Raw genomic sequence first — 18,791 nt, 5'->3', positions numbered from 1 at the left:
GTAAAACAGCATCACTCTAAGTGCAAGAATGACAACCTGCTTATAACTTGGAACAGTATATTGTTTATCACCAGAACTAAGAAGTAGAAGAGGAGGCTTCATGTTTCCCAAATACAGAAGTGATTCAAAATTCAGATCTACTGTATCCTGGATAAGAGCTCTGGCTCACCACTCTGAGTGAAAAGGAATGACCATTTGAGAAGATAATTAATTTTTTTTCCCAAAGTGCCCCATGCCTTTACCATGAGTTAGCTCCACTGTACAAACAAGTTCAGCCTGGAACAAGCATTTCAGATTAGGTAGACGAAAAAGAGCTTAGCTTTCCAATGTGGCCCTTTGCTGTAATAGCAACTGCTTCTCTCACATTTTCTAACACACTTGTGAACTGCTTGCTTTGAAAGGTTTCATGGGCCACGTGCTAAAGAAAGGTGGGGAGTGTGAGGTCTGCGTACATGTGACTGGCTCACGTATGTAAATAAATTATACACACATTCAACAAAAGGATATACACGCACACTCTCACAAACTCAGAATGCATATGCTTCTGTTGGTACAATTCTCTGCCTCGCCTAATTAATAAGAAAAATCCACCCCATTCATAAAAACAAATTCTTTGTTCTCTCCAAACAAGTTTGGCTGTGTAGCATCTTTCAGTCCAGTCCACAAGAGTAATGGACAACAAACAATACCTTCTTTGATTGCCTCTTCTAGTTCTGCATGAAAAGCTATTATTTCCAATGGTGATCCTTCAACACCTTCAGCACAGACATTCATTCCTTCTAATAATTACGATTCATCACTGGCAATACACATTTGCTTGATAGGTAGCCAGTCTTTGAGATCAATTTGGCAGCATAAATACCTGTCCCAGAGCACCTATTCTAACACACGAGTACTGTAGAAGCAAGAGATCCTGTTGTAAGATAAGTCCATATTGCTGAGAAGTTGCCATGTTGCCGAGATAATAGTTTCTCTGTGTCACATAGCTACAACTCCACCAAAGGCAGCTGCGCATAACCTGAGAGCATCAGAGCGCCCCATATACTCATCTGTTTTATCCTTGTTTCATTGATCTGCTTAGTTTAGGGATTGACTTAAAATTCTCAAATATTGCTGTAAAGGCTTATTTTTGTTGCTTCAACCCACCTTTAAGGCTGTGCCCGTACCATGAATGTTTTGGTGATATTAGCTAACTGCATGTCACACCAGCAAATTGCTCCTAGTATAGACAGAGCTTTTATGGATGTAACTTACTGCAGCCCCACTTAGTAAAATAACCTGTAGCAGCAGAGTGAGGGTCTGGTGTTACAACAGCGTCAGTTAGAAACTGCAGATATTTATACCCCCCTGGCAATAAGGTTATGCCAGCAGATGCTAATCAGTTATGCACAGCTTGAGTTAGTTTGAAATTTCAGGCTGGTAGTAGAGATAATGAAACTTATTTCAAGCAAATATTTGAATCTCTGTTGACAGACTGCTTGCACCAAGTCAGAGCCTTGAGCATAAGATTATTAGAATAGAGTAAACTGACTTTCCCATTTTAGAGTATAAGAGAAGATGAAAGGACGACTGGTAATGAACATGACAGAAAAACAATGTCCTTACAGAAGAGTTTGCATCTTTACTCATTTTCATACACATCATGGTTTGCTATCTATCAGATGCCCCTCTCCCCTTTCCCAGGGCACACATCATGCATACTTTTCATTTTCTCTCTTTTTGTCACTCCCAAGTACATGCAGGCATGCTTGCTCTAACTCACTTATCACTAATAAGGAAGAATAACCAGGTTTACTTTATGTGAACAACTTCTGCTAATATAGAAAATTTCACTTTTAGATAAGCAGTGTCAATGTAATACAATGCCTAGAAGAGAAATACAGAGTCTGCTGGAGGAAGTTACCTGTCATTTACTTAGTCCCTCTTAACAACTACAAAAAGAGCCTTGCTTTGCTAATTCATCTGTGATTTCAACCTGTGGATGGGTGCCTAATTATAAAAACAACACTTCCAAAATGGAAGAAAAACCTGTCACATTTATTCTGTAACCACATAAAACAGACAGAGCAGTATATTCAGGAAGAACCACACAGCCACAGAAAAGTTTAGGCTGGAAGGGATCTCCAGAGGTCAGATAGGTCAACCTCCTACTCCAGTCATGGCAAGCGTCGAGGTAAGATCAGCTCTCTTATAGCCATTTCGAGCTATGTTTTGAAAATGTCTGAGGATGCGGACTCCACAGACTCTCTAGGTAACCTCTTCCAGTGCTAAGCATTTTTGCTGAGATTTTTTTCTCCTTATGCCCAATTGAAATTTCCTTGAATGCAAGTTACAACTGTTGACTTTCATCCTGTCATAGCATACCTCTAAGGAAAGCCTGGCTTCTTCTCTCTGCCCTTAAGCGCCGCAAGACTGCAGCTGCATCCTTCCTTTACCTTTCTTCACCTGTTTGAAATAACCCACTTCCTTCTGCCTCACCCCAAATGTCATATAATCCAGCTCCCTAGCCATGTCAGTGCACCTCTGCTATTTCTTTCCACTTTATCAGTATCTCACGTATACTAGGTTAGGAGACATGAAAAAAATGTCTACAAACATGCACTCATTCTGGTTTATTTCCCAGGAAAAAAATAATTTCTCACAACAACAGTGAAAACACCCTAGGCTCATGCTGAGGTCAAAAGACTGAGATGTCCTCTATCCTTCGAACAAGAAGAGCTGATTATGAAGCAGGAACAACAGAATGTAATCTTTCACAAAAACCATTTCTCCCTCTCCATTCAAAAATTTTAAGACATCATTATGTGTCAGATTTTTGTTGAAACCCTTCTACTTCAACAACTTCTTCTACCCACCACAGAGGAAGATGCATTAGGATTGTTTCAGACACTTCTTCTAAGTGTCAACCATAGAACAAGAACACTTATAAAAATCATTTCAATTCAGTGTCAGACCCATTTGGAAGTTCAAGACATTATTAACTGAAACTGGGATGAACTGTGCTAACGTTTTAAAACGGAAAATTAAGTACAAGCACTGCATGTAGTAAGTAGTTAGGCAACTACGAAGACAGAGAGGGACAAGAAAAAGGTTGTAATTATTGAGTTGAAGTGAAAAAAAGACCCAAAGATTTCTACTTTCAAATATAACTGGATGTTAAGAAGCAGTGTCTACTCCTCAACTGACAGTTCCCTCTTCTAACAAGTGAAATGGCAGCCTCATCATGCCACCTCAAAGTCCACCATAAGTTACTGCTACAAGAATAATCAGATATGCTTTTGTTGGGGGTTGTCTTTAACTACTATCTACATATCTTAAAAATATGTCTGCTACATTAAATCTTTTCAGTGAGAGTTGTATATTACCTGTAACAACACCACAGTACTGATTCTGAGAAGCTGGCTTTTCAGTAATTTTCTCCTCTATGGACCTTTTTCGTCTGTACACCCTGTGTGCATGACCTGTCACAGCCAAAGTGCGATTGAGTGGCTCAATAAATATGAAGTCCTCATTAATCTGTATAAACCCCATCTGCAAAGGAAAACAAAAGGAACACATAAGAATTTAAGAAAGTATGAAATTGTGCACAGTCCTGCAGAAGAAAAAAAATCACAAAACTCCATTTAAGAAAACCCTTTGTTTTAGTAACCTTACCAACAAGGTGACTACCTTTATATTTTTACAAGCATTTCTACTTAAGTGAACTAGAATAAATTTCATTTATTTCAACTAAATCTGTGTGGGTGGGTGGCTACATGCCAGTAGCAGATGCATGGTAAAAGATCTGGAATGTTAAAAGTTTGCTTTGGGAGACCCGTGGGGTCATTTAAATACGTACAGCATGTACAGAGAAGTCTATACACTAGTTTTATTACTCAGTGTATTGTCACATTTTTAGATAACTATATTTAATGAAATAACATGAATCATTTAGGGCATAAGAACACATCCTGAACAACTGTGAAGCTGGAAAAGACATCTTGTGACACTCCTTTTACTTTTTTTTTTTTTTTAATTTGAAAAAGAAGTATTAAAAAAAGCAGCAATCCCTCCTTGGTTGACAGCAGCTAAAACAAAAAAACATTCTAATACAGCTATTTAGTTGGTTAGCTTCCCCCCTGCCCCAACATATTTATACACACAAACATACATAAAAAGCTAACACACCAGATGCATATCTAATAATAAAAGTGTGGCCAAAGTTAAAAAAATACTATAAAACATATTTATGTAAATACTATACAAATCTAACTCAGCTCAAATTGTTAACTTGCCAACACACGCAAGTTCCTATCAAGAGTAAAGCTGCAGACAGCAAGGTTTTGTGGTTTTTTTTTTCTCCTAGAAAATGTCATCAGCAAGACTGACAGTTAACTTTCTCATTCTCTAAACTGAAAAACCTATTAAACGGTTTTGCTACAGAAAGAAAACAATGTGGTACATCTGGCTGAGAGAAGCAAAGAGCTCTTCTGTATGTTTCCATATAGTATAAATGGAGAGAAATAGAAAAGAATTTTGTTTTTTCTGGAATTATGTAGATGCCATTATCACACTGGATATCCTGCCTGACATATGAATAAATCATCAAAAAGAAATTCTGATCCAAGTAAGAAAGCAAAATTAAATTTTATAGATGGTACAAAATACAATTTCCTTCAAACATAAGTGGGCACTACTTTAAAAACAAAAAAGAACCAACACAATCTCTCTACACAATCACATTAAATAAACGTGAATACATTTTCAGTCAGCTACACTAGCTGCAGAATGCTGAACAGATATTGAAAGGTCATCATTAAAATTGTACAGAAACATAAGAGTAACTGGGTTTGTTTGGCTGTTCCGTTTCCTTTTTGCACTTACTTTTTAGTTTCTATTCATCATGAGCTTTAAATGTTACGCATTTAGAGGATTAGCTATTTATGCATTGCTAGGTACTTTCTGTACACCTACCAGATACCACTTCTGTATATCTTGAATGATGTTACCTTTACATAACAATTAACTTTTCTAATATAAACTATAAATGATGCTAAATGGGATTTTCTTTAAAAGCATAGCTCTCAAATACTAGTAGCATGCATGATTTTTCATTTTATTTTTATTGTCTAATGCCAAACTTCACTCAGACATATTTTTTTTTTTTTAAATCATTATTTAGCCTATGAAAGATGCTGATAAACTCTGGATCTAGAACAGGAATAGCAGCCCATCAGGTAGTGCTACAGGTTTCCCCTGTCCACCTACAAAAAACAAGGCCTTAGTCCACCTTGAACAAAGACTCAATCATACAACATTTGCCATACCATTCTCTTTGCTGCAAAATGAAGCCAGGGCTTTAAGACACTGTTCTTCAGATTGCAACTAGACATACTGAGAAGCTGTGCTAGGACCATTGACATCTGTTTTCTTTCAGCTCCTTGCATAAACTGACGGTTAATCCATTGGTACAAAACTCTGAAAATTATTGCCAGTCTCCTCACTCAGAAGTTAAAGAACTGAACATCGATGTAAAGTTTATGGAATAAAATTAACTACAGTTATGTATATTCAAATGGGTAATTTTCAGACAAATCTGGATAATCAAATAATCTCTGTGATCATTTTGACTGCTTTTGAAAAAAAGGTGACTATTTCTCCATCCGTTGGACAATTTCATAGATAGAAAAGGGAAGATGAAGATTGCCAAATATGCCCTTATTTTTTCGTAATCATTAGAAGTGGAGTTAAGAAGACCTTCTATCATAAAACTAAACCCAGAAAGCAGAGAAAATCAGAGCCATGCATTAAAGCACCACAGTTTCAACATATTTTAAGATATTGGATGCCAGGGCCAAATACAGGCTTCAGACAGTTCAAATGGCAAAACCTCCATGTCATGAAAATGCATAGCAGAACAAAGATTAAAAAAAATGTAAAAAAATAATATGTATCTGGGGTAGAACTCTAGTTCTAGTTCTGAGGAACTGATCCATCTCCCACCAGTTTCATCTGAAAAGCTACCACTGCTCACAGCTGCAATTGAAAAGGCTACCAGGATGGTAGACTTATCTCATGCAAAGGTAACATAACATGCCATTCTTCCCCCTGCATTCATGTATCCCTGCATTTTCAAGTTTCTTATCTGAAATAAAACAAAACTTAAATGTAGCACACATACATCTCCGTAGAGTTCAAGCCCAGGACAATCTCATTTGGCAAAAAATTCCTCAGACCTCCTAAGTAAGGATGAACTGGGTACTTGCTCTGTATTTTATTTATGTTATGCAGTAGTGAGACCTTATGTACAGGGTAGACTTCATCAAATAAGCATGTAAAGCATTACATGGGACTAAAAATGGACACTGTGAAGTGGAGTCACATCCACCACATATATTTTAAAGCAGACACTTGCTCTCATAAATGAAAGCTTTCCACAACATACATTCACATCATATCAAGACTTTTCACTTTCTTAAAACAAACAAACACAAAAAAAACATGTGGAAACACTAGCCCTGAATGAAAACTAAAAATAGTTCACATCTGAAATATGCCAATAATCACAAACAGTAGGCAGATCAGAATTCTTCTGAAATATGAAAGCTGGGTTTTTCCTTACATCCAATGGAAAATACAGATGAGAGATGAAGAATGAGAAATACCTGAATATTCTGAGCAATTGCATCTGATAAAAGACATTATAACAGACACGGCTATGCCATCTTATTTCTAACATCTATGTTAGAACACTCATGCTAATCTATTCTGCCCAGCACTTCTTTCCTAAAAGGACAGTAATTTTTTTCCTATTTGGAGCATATATAAGGATTTGACATTCTATCATGTATCCTACGAAAACCTGAAGTCTACTGTTTCTAATAAAGTTATATTACCATGAGTAGTTATAGAAACATAAAGCGAAGTAAATTTGTGAAGACCACCTATGCATATAGTTACCAGATACTGGGTATAAGCCAGGAAATGTCAAGACTGGCAAAGATTTCTTGAAACTCTTATATACTCTTCCTTGCACACCAATGCAGAGTGGCAGTTTGTTATCATTCAAAGTTGAAACAATGCAGATCTTGAACACAATATTTTTTCTTGCAGAATTTATACAAATAAGGCAGCAAAGGAATATAAGAAAAATGAATATGCTTTCATAAGAACAGCAACTGAGAAGAAAAGAAGAAAATGTATTTCCCTTGCTATCATGATCAGAAAAAAAACAAGACAACAGAATATCCACAAGCATTTACTACAGTCAGAGATTAAGTCATTCCCATTTTAATATCTTAGAGAAGAGATGGGGCACAGATAATACTGTGTCCAAAACGAGACTCTACATACCACGAGACAGTTATAAAATAGCATTTGGCAGTATGTTGTGTGGTTTTCATCACAGACATTCACTGAAATGCAATAATAAATGCAGATGACATAACATAGACTTCAAAGAAATGTCAAAAGAGTAAGGCTTTTTTACTTTTTTAAAAAACTGGTTTGCCACCTCCAAAGGATGAGTCTCAGTGGTCTACAATTTATCATTACGTGATTCTGTGATTAGTCAGTTATGCAGTGGAAGTTTCTAAACTTGTGGCTCGACATGTCAAAGCAAAATATTTCATTCACGAAACAATTCACTACTGTGGTGGGTTGACCTCCCCAACAGCACAGGGGGAGAAAATAAGATTAAAAAAAAAAACCTCATGGGTCGAGATAAGGGCAGGGAGATCATTTAGCTATTACCATCATGGGCAAATAAAACTCGACTTGCAGAAAATTAATTTAATTTATTGCCAATTAGAACAGATTTGGATAGGGAGAAACAAAGACAAATGAAAACCACACCTTCTCCCCACACCCTGAGCGGCACAGGGCGGGTGGGGAATGGGGGGTATGGCCAGCACATAACAGTTTCTCTCTGCTGCTCCCTCATCCTTACACTTTACCCTTCCTCCCTCTCCACAAGCTGCAGTCCTTCAGGATAAGCCTGCTCCGGCATAGGCTCTGCATGGCCTGCAGTGTCCTTCAGGGCATGCCTACCTGCTCTGGCCTGGGGTCCTCCATGGCCTCCTCCTGCTGTGGGGATATCTTCTCCAGTGCCTAGAGCACCACCTCTTCCTCTACCCTTGGTGTCTGCAGGGATGTTTCTCTCACTTTTTTTTCCCTCATTCCTCACACTGATGGACAGTGTTTTACCCTTTCCTTTTCCCAGGGTCATTGCCATCTTGGCTCAGGGGCTCAGCTGTGCCCTGCGGCGGGTCCATTGGAGCCCACTGGAACCAGTTGTGGCCAGCACAGCACAGGGCAGTCCCTAGTGTCATCCCACAGAGGCCATCCACACAGAGTTACATGCCTGTCCCCCTCTTGCAGGTTATTACTACCAGCTGCATGCTTGCATGGACACAGGCGTACCTAATAATGGTGTGTTCCCCTAAAAAAGTGGTAGATTCAAAATTCCCTAATTCTCACCTTATGTAAACTTCCACCACGCTCACCTTCCCTGTTTTCTCACTACTCTTTTGTCTCTTCATGCATTCAACAGGCATCTTAAACTAGATTTCTGTAATAAACGGACATAGAGTTGCCATGTCATGACCCCCAATGAAAATTTTCCCTGCTGTCTACTCTCCACTATCTTGGGAAGCAGATGCACACAGTGTGCAAGTACAGGCTGTACAAAACTGTACTTCTTCACGCTCCCACCAAACTGCCCAAGGCAAGCAGCAATACTGTCACAGGAAAAATGCATCCCTATCAGATGTAGAAAATGTACATATAGCTTAATAAGCATATTACAACTGTCAGCAACAAAATATTAATGTCATCTGCAGTATAAAAATGAAAGGTTTTCTTCAATGTACAGTGCAAAAGACAATTCTTGTTTACTAGTTAAATTCTTACTAGTTTTGAAACACATTCTGGTAATCTTAGGCTTTGTACTGTTTGTAAAATGTCCCAGAACTGACGATTTATTCTTGACTCAGGCAAAATCTTTAATTTGCGTATCGGCACCCCACTCTGAAGAAGGTTTTCCTCCATGATTTTAAAAGTCCAGATTAAATTTAGTATCATGATTCTAATGATGCTATCAAGATCTGACTTCAGCTGAAACACAATAAAAATAAAAGTCTCCAGCTCTTACTACTGCATATACTAAAGCAAGCTCAAACAACTTTTCAAACTTAACAGGGTAAGAACTTCACATGTTCTTATTATTCAAACTCACTATAGCTTTCCATCTTTAAGTACCTTCATTGCTGAAGGCTGAAGAAACAATTCATAGGTGCCAGCAACTTCTGTCTTCAATTAACTGCATTTCCGGGCTTTGCACAGCACACACATTATACTGCTCCTAGAGGTTTTCTCTATCTACCTGCTCACTCCACTCTGCTGCGCAGAGTTTGGAGAAGTCACAGCGGGGAGAGAGTCAGTATTATCTCTCTTGACTGGCTTTCAGTTGCTGCCATAGCATTCAATGCAATCCTTTCTGGGATTTTTTTTTAATAGAAGGACTGCGCCCTAAGGAAGTACACATACATGCACGACGTCATACCATATAGCCCTGATAGCGGGAAAATATTCAGACTGTTATGCAAAGACTACTGAGTTAAAAGCATGCGTTCAGGTACTGGCCCCCAGATTTAAGATCTGTAGCAACAATTTTTCCATGCCTTTTAAACTCTTCGGAACTCCTCTGCTTCCAGTCTGGTTTAAGATACACTACCTCAAATCTTTAGGAAAATCATTCTCTATAGGATGCTGCTCTCAAGATTCTTAAGATGATGACTAATTTTATCAAAACAAGCTGATGCTGCACATGCAAAAGGATTTCTTCTTTTTTGTTAGGTACAAATGAAGTAGTGAAGCATGCAAAACTGAGATGGGTTTGCATATTCTGACACATTTCAACAGGTGCTATTATTCTCATAACCTTACTCAACAAAGCAAGAATCTCTCAAGCTGACAGTGGAGAGTGAAGTGTAAGCTGATCACAGAAAGGACACAAATCCAAAGAAATCTGATTTGTTGAAAAGAAAATGAAGTAAAGGAGACCAATGGACAAAGAAACTACAGACATCAGGTCCACCCAGAGGGTCTGTGGTTGTTACCCCTCAAAATTCCATTTGCCTATTAATTTACTGCCAGACAAACCCTGATATGTTTGGCATTTCCTCTAGATTCCAAATTTCAAGTTTCCTAGCCAGAAATAAAATATTTCCTTTTTTAGACCTAAGTCTCCCTCTGTAAACACATTATCAGAAATTACTGCAGTATTTGGTACAAGTGCTGCTTAAATTGCCAATATTCTAATATTTGTTATGATTTTTAAACTATCTTCACAGTGCATGATGATACCTAAATAAAGTACAGTCTACTTAAGAAGTGACCACAAACAATCACTGACTACCTCCACAATAAAAATGTTTTAACAAGGCTGTGCATGCAATAAATTATTTTGTAACACAAGTTTGAGATGTGTTGCAAGATGTAACAAGTTATTTCAGATAGCTTTACTGAATGTAATTACATAAAACAGAATTCACCATTTGTGCCTTTACTGTTTGGAGACCACATTTGAAGTATTTTCATTTCTCAAGAGATTTTTATAGGCAAATATTTCAACAAAAATACGTAAATTGCATCATTTTTTCAGAATCTCCCCTTCTCAAATCTTGACATCCTGTTTCTCAAGGAAATTTTCCATCTAGCAAGATTGTCCCCACCCTGTTTTGCCAGGCTGGCTGATCACCTGCACCACTGATTGACAATATTAAGAACATAATCACATATATGCTAAGTATGTATGAACAACTGGACTGGGTCAGAACAAAGGTCCACCCTGTACAGTATGCTTTCTCTGATGGTGGATAATAGACAACAAGAAAGAACGTAAGAACTGAGCAAATGTAGTTTCTGTGCTCACAGCCTACAGCAAACTCCAGTAGGGAACTGGTACAGTAGCTTTACAGTATGCATAAACTTTAACTGCAGTGGAAATAAACAGAACAATTCCTCCTCCTGTCATTTGCTCATTTACAACATTACAGGTCAAAAAGCACTATTAAAGAGTTATTTGCCATGCAGGAAGGATTCAAGTTCTAGAGTATGAAAAAGGCTGACAAGACACAAAAGTAAAACTAGCTAGCTTTCTCTTTCCAACCACAGTAAATGCGATCTCAAAAATATATCAAGACCATTAATAAAAATTATGATGAGAAAAATATAGAAAAGCATCTATTAAGATCCTGAAGTACTGAAGGGTGGACACAGGGTTATTGAACTTTCCATGACTTATAGACTCCACTTTCTCTGACATTTATTTTAAAAAGCATCCTTTTTTTTCCCATTTTACAATGAGTAACATACACTGTTCTTGTGACGCCTGCACTGCAAGTGCTTACAGACATTGTTGGTTAAGTCCAGTGCTGTCCTTCAGCAGACCAGAACTCAAAGAAGCCAACAGATCCATAACTTTGGAATTTATTAAATGTTGTCAAATATTTATTAGTAACCTCACAATCTGTAAAAGCTTGACAGCCTCCTAAATATCACTTGAGAGCTCTGACAAATTTAACATACCTTGGAAACAAGGCAATTGAGACAACATGATATATAGTCACAACGGTGAAACTGATAGGATTGTGAAATACCTATTGATTTTTATTCAAGTTTGCAGACATTCACTAGGACCTCCAGAAAAGCTGCTTTGATACAGCTACATTTTCCCCATTAAACTGAACATTAACTTGTATCTTGCAGTCTGAAGTCCCTTTGCATATCTCAGTTCTTCCATCCCACTCCACAAATGCCTTTTTTATCAATGTGCACCACAACCAGACCTACTCAAAATAAAACCTCCACCCCTAAAACCTTCTACACTCTTACCAGCAATACTTCTTGACTGCCTCCACTGCCAAAGTGTGCCTCTCCTCTTATGGCCAGCTGGACTGACCACATTTCTTGCAAGTGATGTAAAGTACAAGAAATCCTTTCTTTACATGAGACACTGCCATTCAGCTACTGTTGGCACCTTGCCTCTGTGCAAGGTAGAATTTCCTAATGCTTCAACCGCCATTATAAGACAAGTGATATTCAAGGTACATTTTAGTCTGGAGGATGTAAATTATACCACCTGTAATTTTGTCAGACAATCTCTAAAATGGTAACATGTTAGCAATTTTGTAGCCACTTCTGTAACTATTTTTTTTAATATTTTAAAAATATTTATTAATGGTCACGTACATACAACATTTCATATTTATGAAACCCAACTGGAAACACATGAACTATCATTTGATTTTAAAATCAATTCAGTATAGCTGTACACTCTGAAATTACCAGGGAACATTCAATAATAACAATAATTGAAAGACATACCACATTATATATGGTGAACTGCAACAAGATACAGGTAGAATTAATTCCTCAACCCCTTTTCTTTTTTCATAAAAATGCTTTGGAAATCCAGTAATCCTACTTCAACTTTTCCCTATTCTTACTGAATTATGCTTATAAATTAAAAGTTCCAACTCAAAGTTAAATCAGCTCCATTAGAAACCATGTATATTTTATTATACGTGCAGTTAAGTCATAACTTCAAAAAAAAAATCCAGGATAGCAAATACTGCAGCACTGCCAAAATAAAGTTCCAACAGCAACATTAACTTTTGCTCAAACTGACATTCTACTTTTTTAGCTCTGCAACATGAATGCTACATTAACTTTTTTTAAAAGTCTTTACTTGGATAGAGTAGTTTTTCAAGTAAAAACAAAATGCGTCTCATTGTGGAGAAAGCTCTTTCTGTCAGACCTTCTGTCTGGCCTGTACAGATTCTATACCCTTCAGTTGCCTATTTACTGAAGGGTGGTGGAGAAGCAGCAAATTTACTTGGTGATAAGAATATCTCACCAGCAACGTATTGTTTCATAGCCATGCTCCAAACTCACTGCACACAAGCCTCCCATGATAGTTTCAGGTTCTGAATTTTAGTTATTCAGTTCTCAGTGATGTGCAACCTATCTTGCTGAAAGACTTGGGTTCTTCCAATGGTATTTTGCTGAAATACAGCTAAGCTAAGAAAAGGTATTTGTGTTTCAACTGAGAGGCTGGTGACAGGCTATATTGCCTGCAAGAACCTTGCAGCTCTGCAAAAACCTACTCACCCAAGTGGTCCCAAATAGTGCCAATCTATTGAATGAGAAGTTCATATTTCTTATCCCTAGATAAAAATCTGAAATTAGAAGGTAAACCTCTAAGATTAGAACGTGTATCTCTAAACTGCAGACTGCACTTGTAAGATATAAAAGATACAAAAAATTCTATGTAGGCTTATTTACACATCGGCCATTTACAGAGTATAAATACCCTAAGTTACATGGCTAGCTTTTCACACTTGGGACGTATTTTTAATTTATGCAAAAAGGCACCTGCAGAAACGTCTCAGTTCTGTTTAATGTGTTCTTTGCGATGGACTTAGATATTATTGGAAGTTAGACAAAAATGCTTCAGTATAATTTGTATCATTAGGCTATGAAGTCCACAGCTTATAATGGATCAGTACTCGCACCTCCAAGATAAAGACCCAAAAGTCAGAATTTTTGTAGGGCACTTCGGGAAATTCTCATGTCACATCTGAGATAATTAACCCTCAAGCTGTAACCTGTCTGCACAGCTGCAATACAATGTCTTTAAGGGTAAAGGATGCATTTTGCACACCTATCATAAGGTTATAAACCGGCAAAAACAGATATTATAAAACTAACATAAGCGTAGATAGTTCAAACTGTGATTTTCCAAACATTTCAAAAAAGCTTTTCATTGCTTACAGGTAAACCTCTCAATAACAACACTGAGCTCTAAAGAGTTTCAATTAATTCCAGATTTAAAGAAAGGAAGGGAAAAGCTGCAAAGGAACATACATCAACAAGGATCCACATCAAAAACCTATCTGTATCACTACAACGTTATAATCTCCTTATCCATGTTTCACATCTGTTTTGTTTCAGCATTGTCCCTTTTACCATAGGTCCCATGGTATCTGGGTTTACCACAGAAGTTATAATTTCTTTTGCTTTCTTCTGTCCATGGAGTTTTCTAAATCCACAACAAACCATACCAAAGATGAAAAGCTGAAATATTTCCCATGATACAATGCATGATCCTCTTAATAAATGTGTAATGATGATATGATATTTATATTTCATGGGCTTTATACCACATGGGTTTTACCCTAGCTAATGTATGGTTAGGATTCGTTTTAATCAATATGTTACCTAAAAGGGTATGTTATGAATTGGTACACAATTCACAAGGGTGAACACAAGGGTACGAAACCATTTTTTGCTAAAGACTAACACAGATTTCAGAGCAAGTCCAAATTCCCTCGTTTCCAGCACAGTATATCCATCTTTCATGATCATCATCTTAAGGAGATACTGTTTAAAAATCTGTAATATTTGAAGAATAACATTAAAATGCTGAAGTAGTTATTAGCCTTGCTTCTTTTGTCATTTTACAGTGTTTTACAATGTCTATACGCACACAGAAGTACACACTCCTCACTCTCTGAAAAATCCACATAGATGCAGGAAAATAATTATGTTATTACTCAGCAGCACTCACTATGCTACTCACTAGTAAATAGGCATTCACTACACATAAAATGAAATTGCAAATAAAATACATAACATTTATCAATTCTAATCTCTCTCATTTCTTTTAAGTGCCTTTTTTAGATAAAAGCACAAAACGTATTCTGTGAAGGAGCAAAAACCCAGGCAGGAAAAGACCACTTTCTATCAAGAGAATCATCTGGACTTCTCCAGTGCTGATTGGAGCACTTGGTATTAACACAGGCCATGCCTATTTTTCTGAACAAATGACACCGTCCTGAAAAGAGCACCAGCCAAGAGAACAATTGGCTGATTCCTCTACTGACTTACCTAGCACAATGGATTTTCAGGTTTTTTATTACTGTCTCAAAGTCATAAAAAGCCATTTCATCTTTTTACTCTAGCCAGGAAATCAAAGAAAGAGAATTACTAAATCAAATCCAATTTTCTCTTTATTTCATGTGCAGCACGCATGTGCAGCATGCATTATTTCATTATTCTCATTATACTACCTTAATTCTCACTGCTTAAGTCCTGTAGTATTGAAAAATGAATAAAGGATAAGAAACAGCCTAGAACAGAAAATGCAAATTGCCTTTGTATTTTAGATGTGATAGATCCACAGATCAAGTCCAGCCCTCTACACATTCAAGACTTCATAAAACAGAGGCTTTCTTACAGTAACCCTTGTAACACAGATCCTTTATCAGCCTAGACTTCTTTTAATGTATTTCCTTGCTGTTATTGTTAATTAAAGTAGTTTCAATAGAACTGCTGCTCTATTATTTTATTATTCCTATTTGAAATTTGTTTCAGATCTTTCTCTTCTAATAGTTGGAAATCTTTCCAATTTTCTAACCTTAATTTATTCACGGCCATTATTTTAGATCTCTCTGATCCTGGGTCTACATTGTTTTCCTCCTTGGCCAGCTTTCCAGGCTCCTTGGTATTCACTCCAGTGTTCTTATAAAAGGTAATCATATTGTATGATATGAGGAGGAACTTCTTTACTTTGAGGGTGACAGAGCACTGGAACAGGCTGCCCAGGGAGGTTGTGGAGTCTCCTTCTCTGGAGATATTCAAAACCCGCCTGGACACGACCCTGTGCAACATGCTCTAGGAGAACCTGCTTTGGCAGGGGGTTGGACTGGATGATCTCCAGAGGTCCCTTCCAACCCTTAACCATTCCGTGTGATTCTGTGTGTGTGTGTGTGTATCGCAGTTTCTGCTGTGTGATGATAAACACATCAGCCTTTTACTGTTGCTTGATGAAATAGGCTTTATTACTATAATTATCTTCGCAGCCACAACTGAATTCCTCTCTCTGAACATCAGCAAACAGAACTGCAAGCCATATTTCAGCTATCATTTCACTGCAACTTTGAGAAATGAGAATAAAGTTTCTGTATCCCCACTAAATGTCCTTCCCAAGTTAAGATGCATCTTTCACACCCACATCATGCCTCATGGCTCATAACGGTTCTGTGATCAGCAAATACACCATCTTTTCCTCCTCTTGTCACTACCAGCTAAGTCATCAGTCTATAAAGCAAATCTATAAATGTAGTATAAAAGTAGTAAGTCACACTAGAAGGCACTTACACCAGCCTTTGGTCTGTTTAATTCTCCTGTGCCTCCCAGCTCTGAATCTACCACTAAAGCAAAGTCGATGCCCCAGGTGTTGCTTCCGATCTTACCTCATGTCCATTTGAAGTATCCAAGCTCAGTTTTTCATGACTAGAACTGGCCAGGAGCTTTCCAGCAAAAGAGGGGTTTTTTTCCTTCAAAAACACTGAATCACCAAAAAGAATAGCTCTTTATCATCTAAAACATTGACTTCTCACCACATTAACATGAACAAAAGTCACACTGAAAACCAGGCAAAATTAAGTGGAACGCTGTCTCTCACTCTGCCAGCTAAATTTGTGAGACTGAGACTTCAGAACAATCATCATGGAAGGTACATCTTCCATTGAAAGGCAGCCAGCTTCACATGGAGAATGAAATCTTTAAGAGGAGGGAAAGTACAGAACAACAGTCAAACACATAATAGGATCGTTAGGGATAACAGAAGTCTTATCATTTCTTATTTCCAATTTGTTATTTTAAGGTCATAATAACACCTGACATTCTGTTTTTACAAAAATACCTTTTCTCATTTCAATTTCTGAGATCTAACTGGTTTTATCTGTTAGTCTTTGCCGCTACTTACTTTTCCTGTTTTGTAAGGCATACAACATGTTACTAGCTACAGTGGTGAAAACTGTTTCTCCTAAGTAACGTGCCAGCAGGTTCATTACAACATCATGTATAAGCTTTCATAGGTTCTCCTTTTTAAAAAGAAACCCAAACTTTAAGAAGAATTTTACTAAAATTAAACATATGTTATTCTTTTAACGGATTTATTGCTTCAACCGCTCGTTGTAAAAGGACTCCACTGTACGCTCTTTTTTAGGCAGCAGTTACCCAGAAGTATAGTTTAATTATAGTTTGCTTTAGTCAAATTAGTTGTGTCAAAACACTGGAAGATGGTCAATGCTTTAAAACGCAGAACTCATCCGAAACCCTTTTAAGTCTTGCATTGAGAAGGTACAGTGTAATTTAAACATATATAAAAAATTTCAAAATCACTAGTGCACCATAACTCAAATTTCAAAATACTAAATGTTAAACGGAGGTAAATAGGACACTGGTGTTGAGCGAAACCCTATAGTTCTTAAGATTACTCTTTCCGGAATAACTACAGAAACCTTTATAAACAATCACCACCCTACATAGGCTGTCCCGTGAACTAGATGCGTGTATGCTGTTCTTTCTCTCTCTAGAGACAAGCCTAATCTGTTCCAGTTTGAGATAAGTGAAGTATCTTTAATAATAATCCATTGAAAACTACTACCATAAGGCAATTCTAAATGCTATTTTCAAATGCTTCAAACAGAAATGCAATGATTATGAATTACAAACTCCTAAATGTACCATTCCTGTTGCATAGTCTATTTTTCTAAAAAATAGACGGCAACTAAACCAACTGTATTTAACTGCAGATAACTTATTCTTAACATGTCACATGAAGATAATTCTGTTACCTAATGATTTGCACTCTAGATACTAGTAGCTTTCAGATAATTTAAAATTTTGGGGGTTGAAGAGGTATGACCGGACAAAGAATGTCATCTATGAGCCAGATAAAAACATAAAGAGCAGGGCTGGCCAACAAGAGCCCCAGCAACTTTACTGAAGCCACAGAATAATGGAAATGTGGGTGTCATGGAGATACCAAACATTCACGTGACCTCACTTTAGTGCCATCCAACCTATACATATAAAATATATGTATAAATATATATTTATTAATATTTATCAGCAGGAACCTCATAAAATATTAGCAAGGATGAATGCCAAGTCCAGACCCTGGGACAGATTCACCCCCTGCACCGGTACAGACTTCTCATTGAGTGGATGGATGGATGGATGGATGGACGGATGGCAAGCAGATCTGCTAAAATGGACCTGATGGTCCATGTGGGCAGCATGTGGAGCAGGGAATACAACAAAGGGACATATGCAAATAAAGAGAAAAAGCATAATGAAAAATTTACATAATCTTATTGAAGTGTAACGTACACTCAGAAAGAAAGAAAATTTACTCAAATATCTTTGTCCAAGGTATTAAATAAACATCAATGGTGCTGCAATCCTGCATGAATAATAGAATGTTTGTGTATACAATTTCTAAAAGATATAACAGCTCATCCAGTACTTCCTCAGTCTAGGCTGAATAATCCCGACAACTCTGTTCTACTGGAATTTGTTTTTTTCTGGTAATAACAGCTGATCTATGCCACTGCCTGCATCAACACCATCACCTCTCAGGAGGGCACATGTACTTGGCTGTGATGTTGTACTAAGTTGATAGTGTCCTAATCTCAAAATTCTAGTACAACTCTATTATTTATATTTTCTCTGCCTTTGTTTTAAGTTTTGAATTCTAATCTTGTTCTGTCACTGACTTGCAACATAAATTTGGCCAAGATGTTTATGCTCATGTATTCTTAACTAGCATTCAGTTTGGGGAGTGTATATGTATATGCTGAATACTAATAATCTGAGACATTCAAAATTAGTAGCTATATTTTAAAATTTTGACATAAACCACAATTTAAAGCCTAGCTTTCCATTGCAACATCGAC

The 18,791-nt window shown here is 37.2% G+C and overlaps 1 protein-coding gene across 1 annotated transcript in view; it reads right to left on the bottom strand.

The window, feature by feature from the left end:
• The window catches only part of ADAMTS19 (ADAM metallopeptidase with thrombospondin type 1 motif 19), a 144,588-nt gene that overhangs the window by 109,650 nt on the left and 16,147 nt on the right, over positions 1–18,791 (bottom strand). The window contains exons 3-4 of the mRNA XM_068423384.1: positions 10,997–11,007; positions 3,366–3,531 (exon numbers count right to left, since the gene is read on the bottom strand). Of these exons, the coding sequence (XP_068279485.1) occupies positions 3,366–3,531; positions 10,997–11,007 (177 nt within the window). The remainder of the gene's footprint in view (positions 1–3,365; positions 3,532–10,996; positions 11,008–18,791) is intronic.

The sequence above is a fragment of the Nyctibius grandis genome, chromosome Z (assembly GCF_013368605.1).
Source record: "Nyctibius grandis isolate bNycGra1 chromosome Z, bNycGra1.pri, whole genome shotgun sequence".
In the NCBI taxonomy this organism is placed as follows: domain Eukaryota; kingdom Metazoa; phylum Chordata; class Aves; order Nyctibiiformes; family Nyctibiidae; genus Nyctibius; species Nyctibius grandis.
This window is presented reverse-complemented; position numbering and strand designations above follow the sequence as displayed.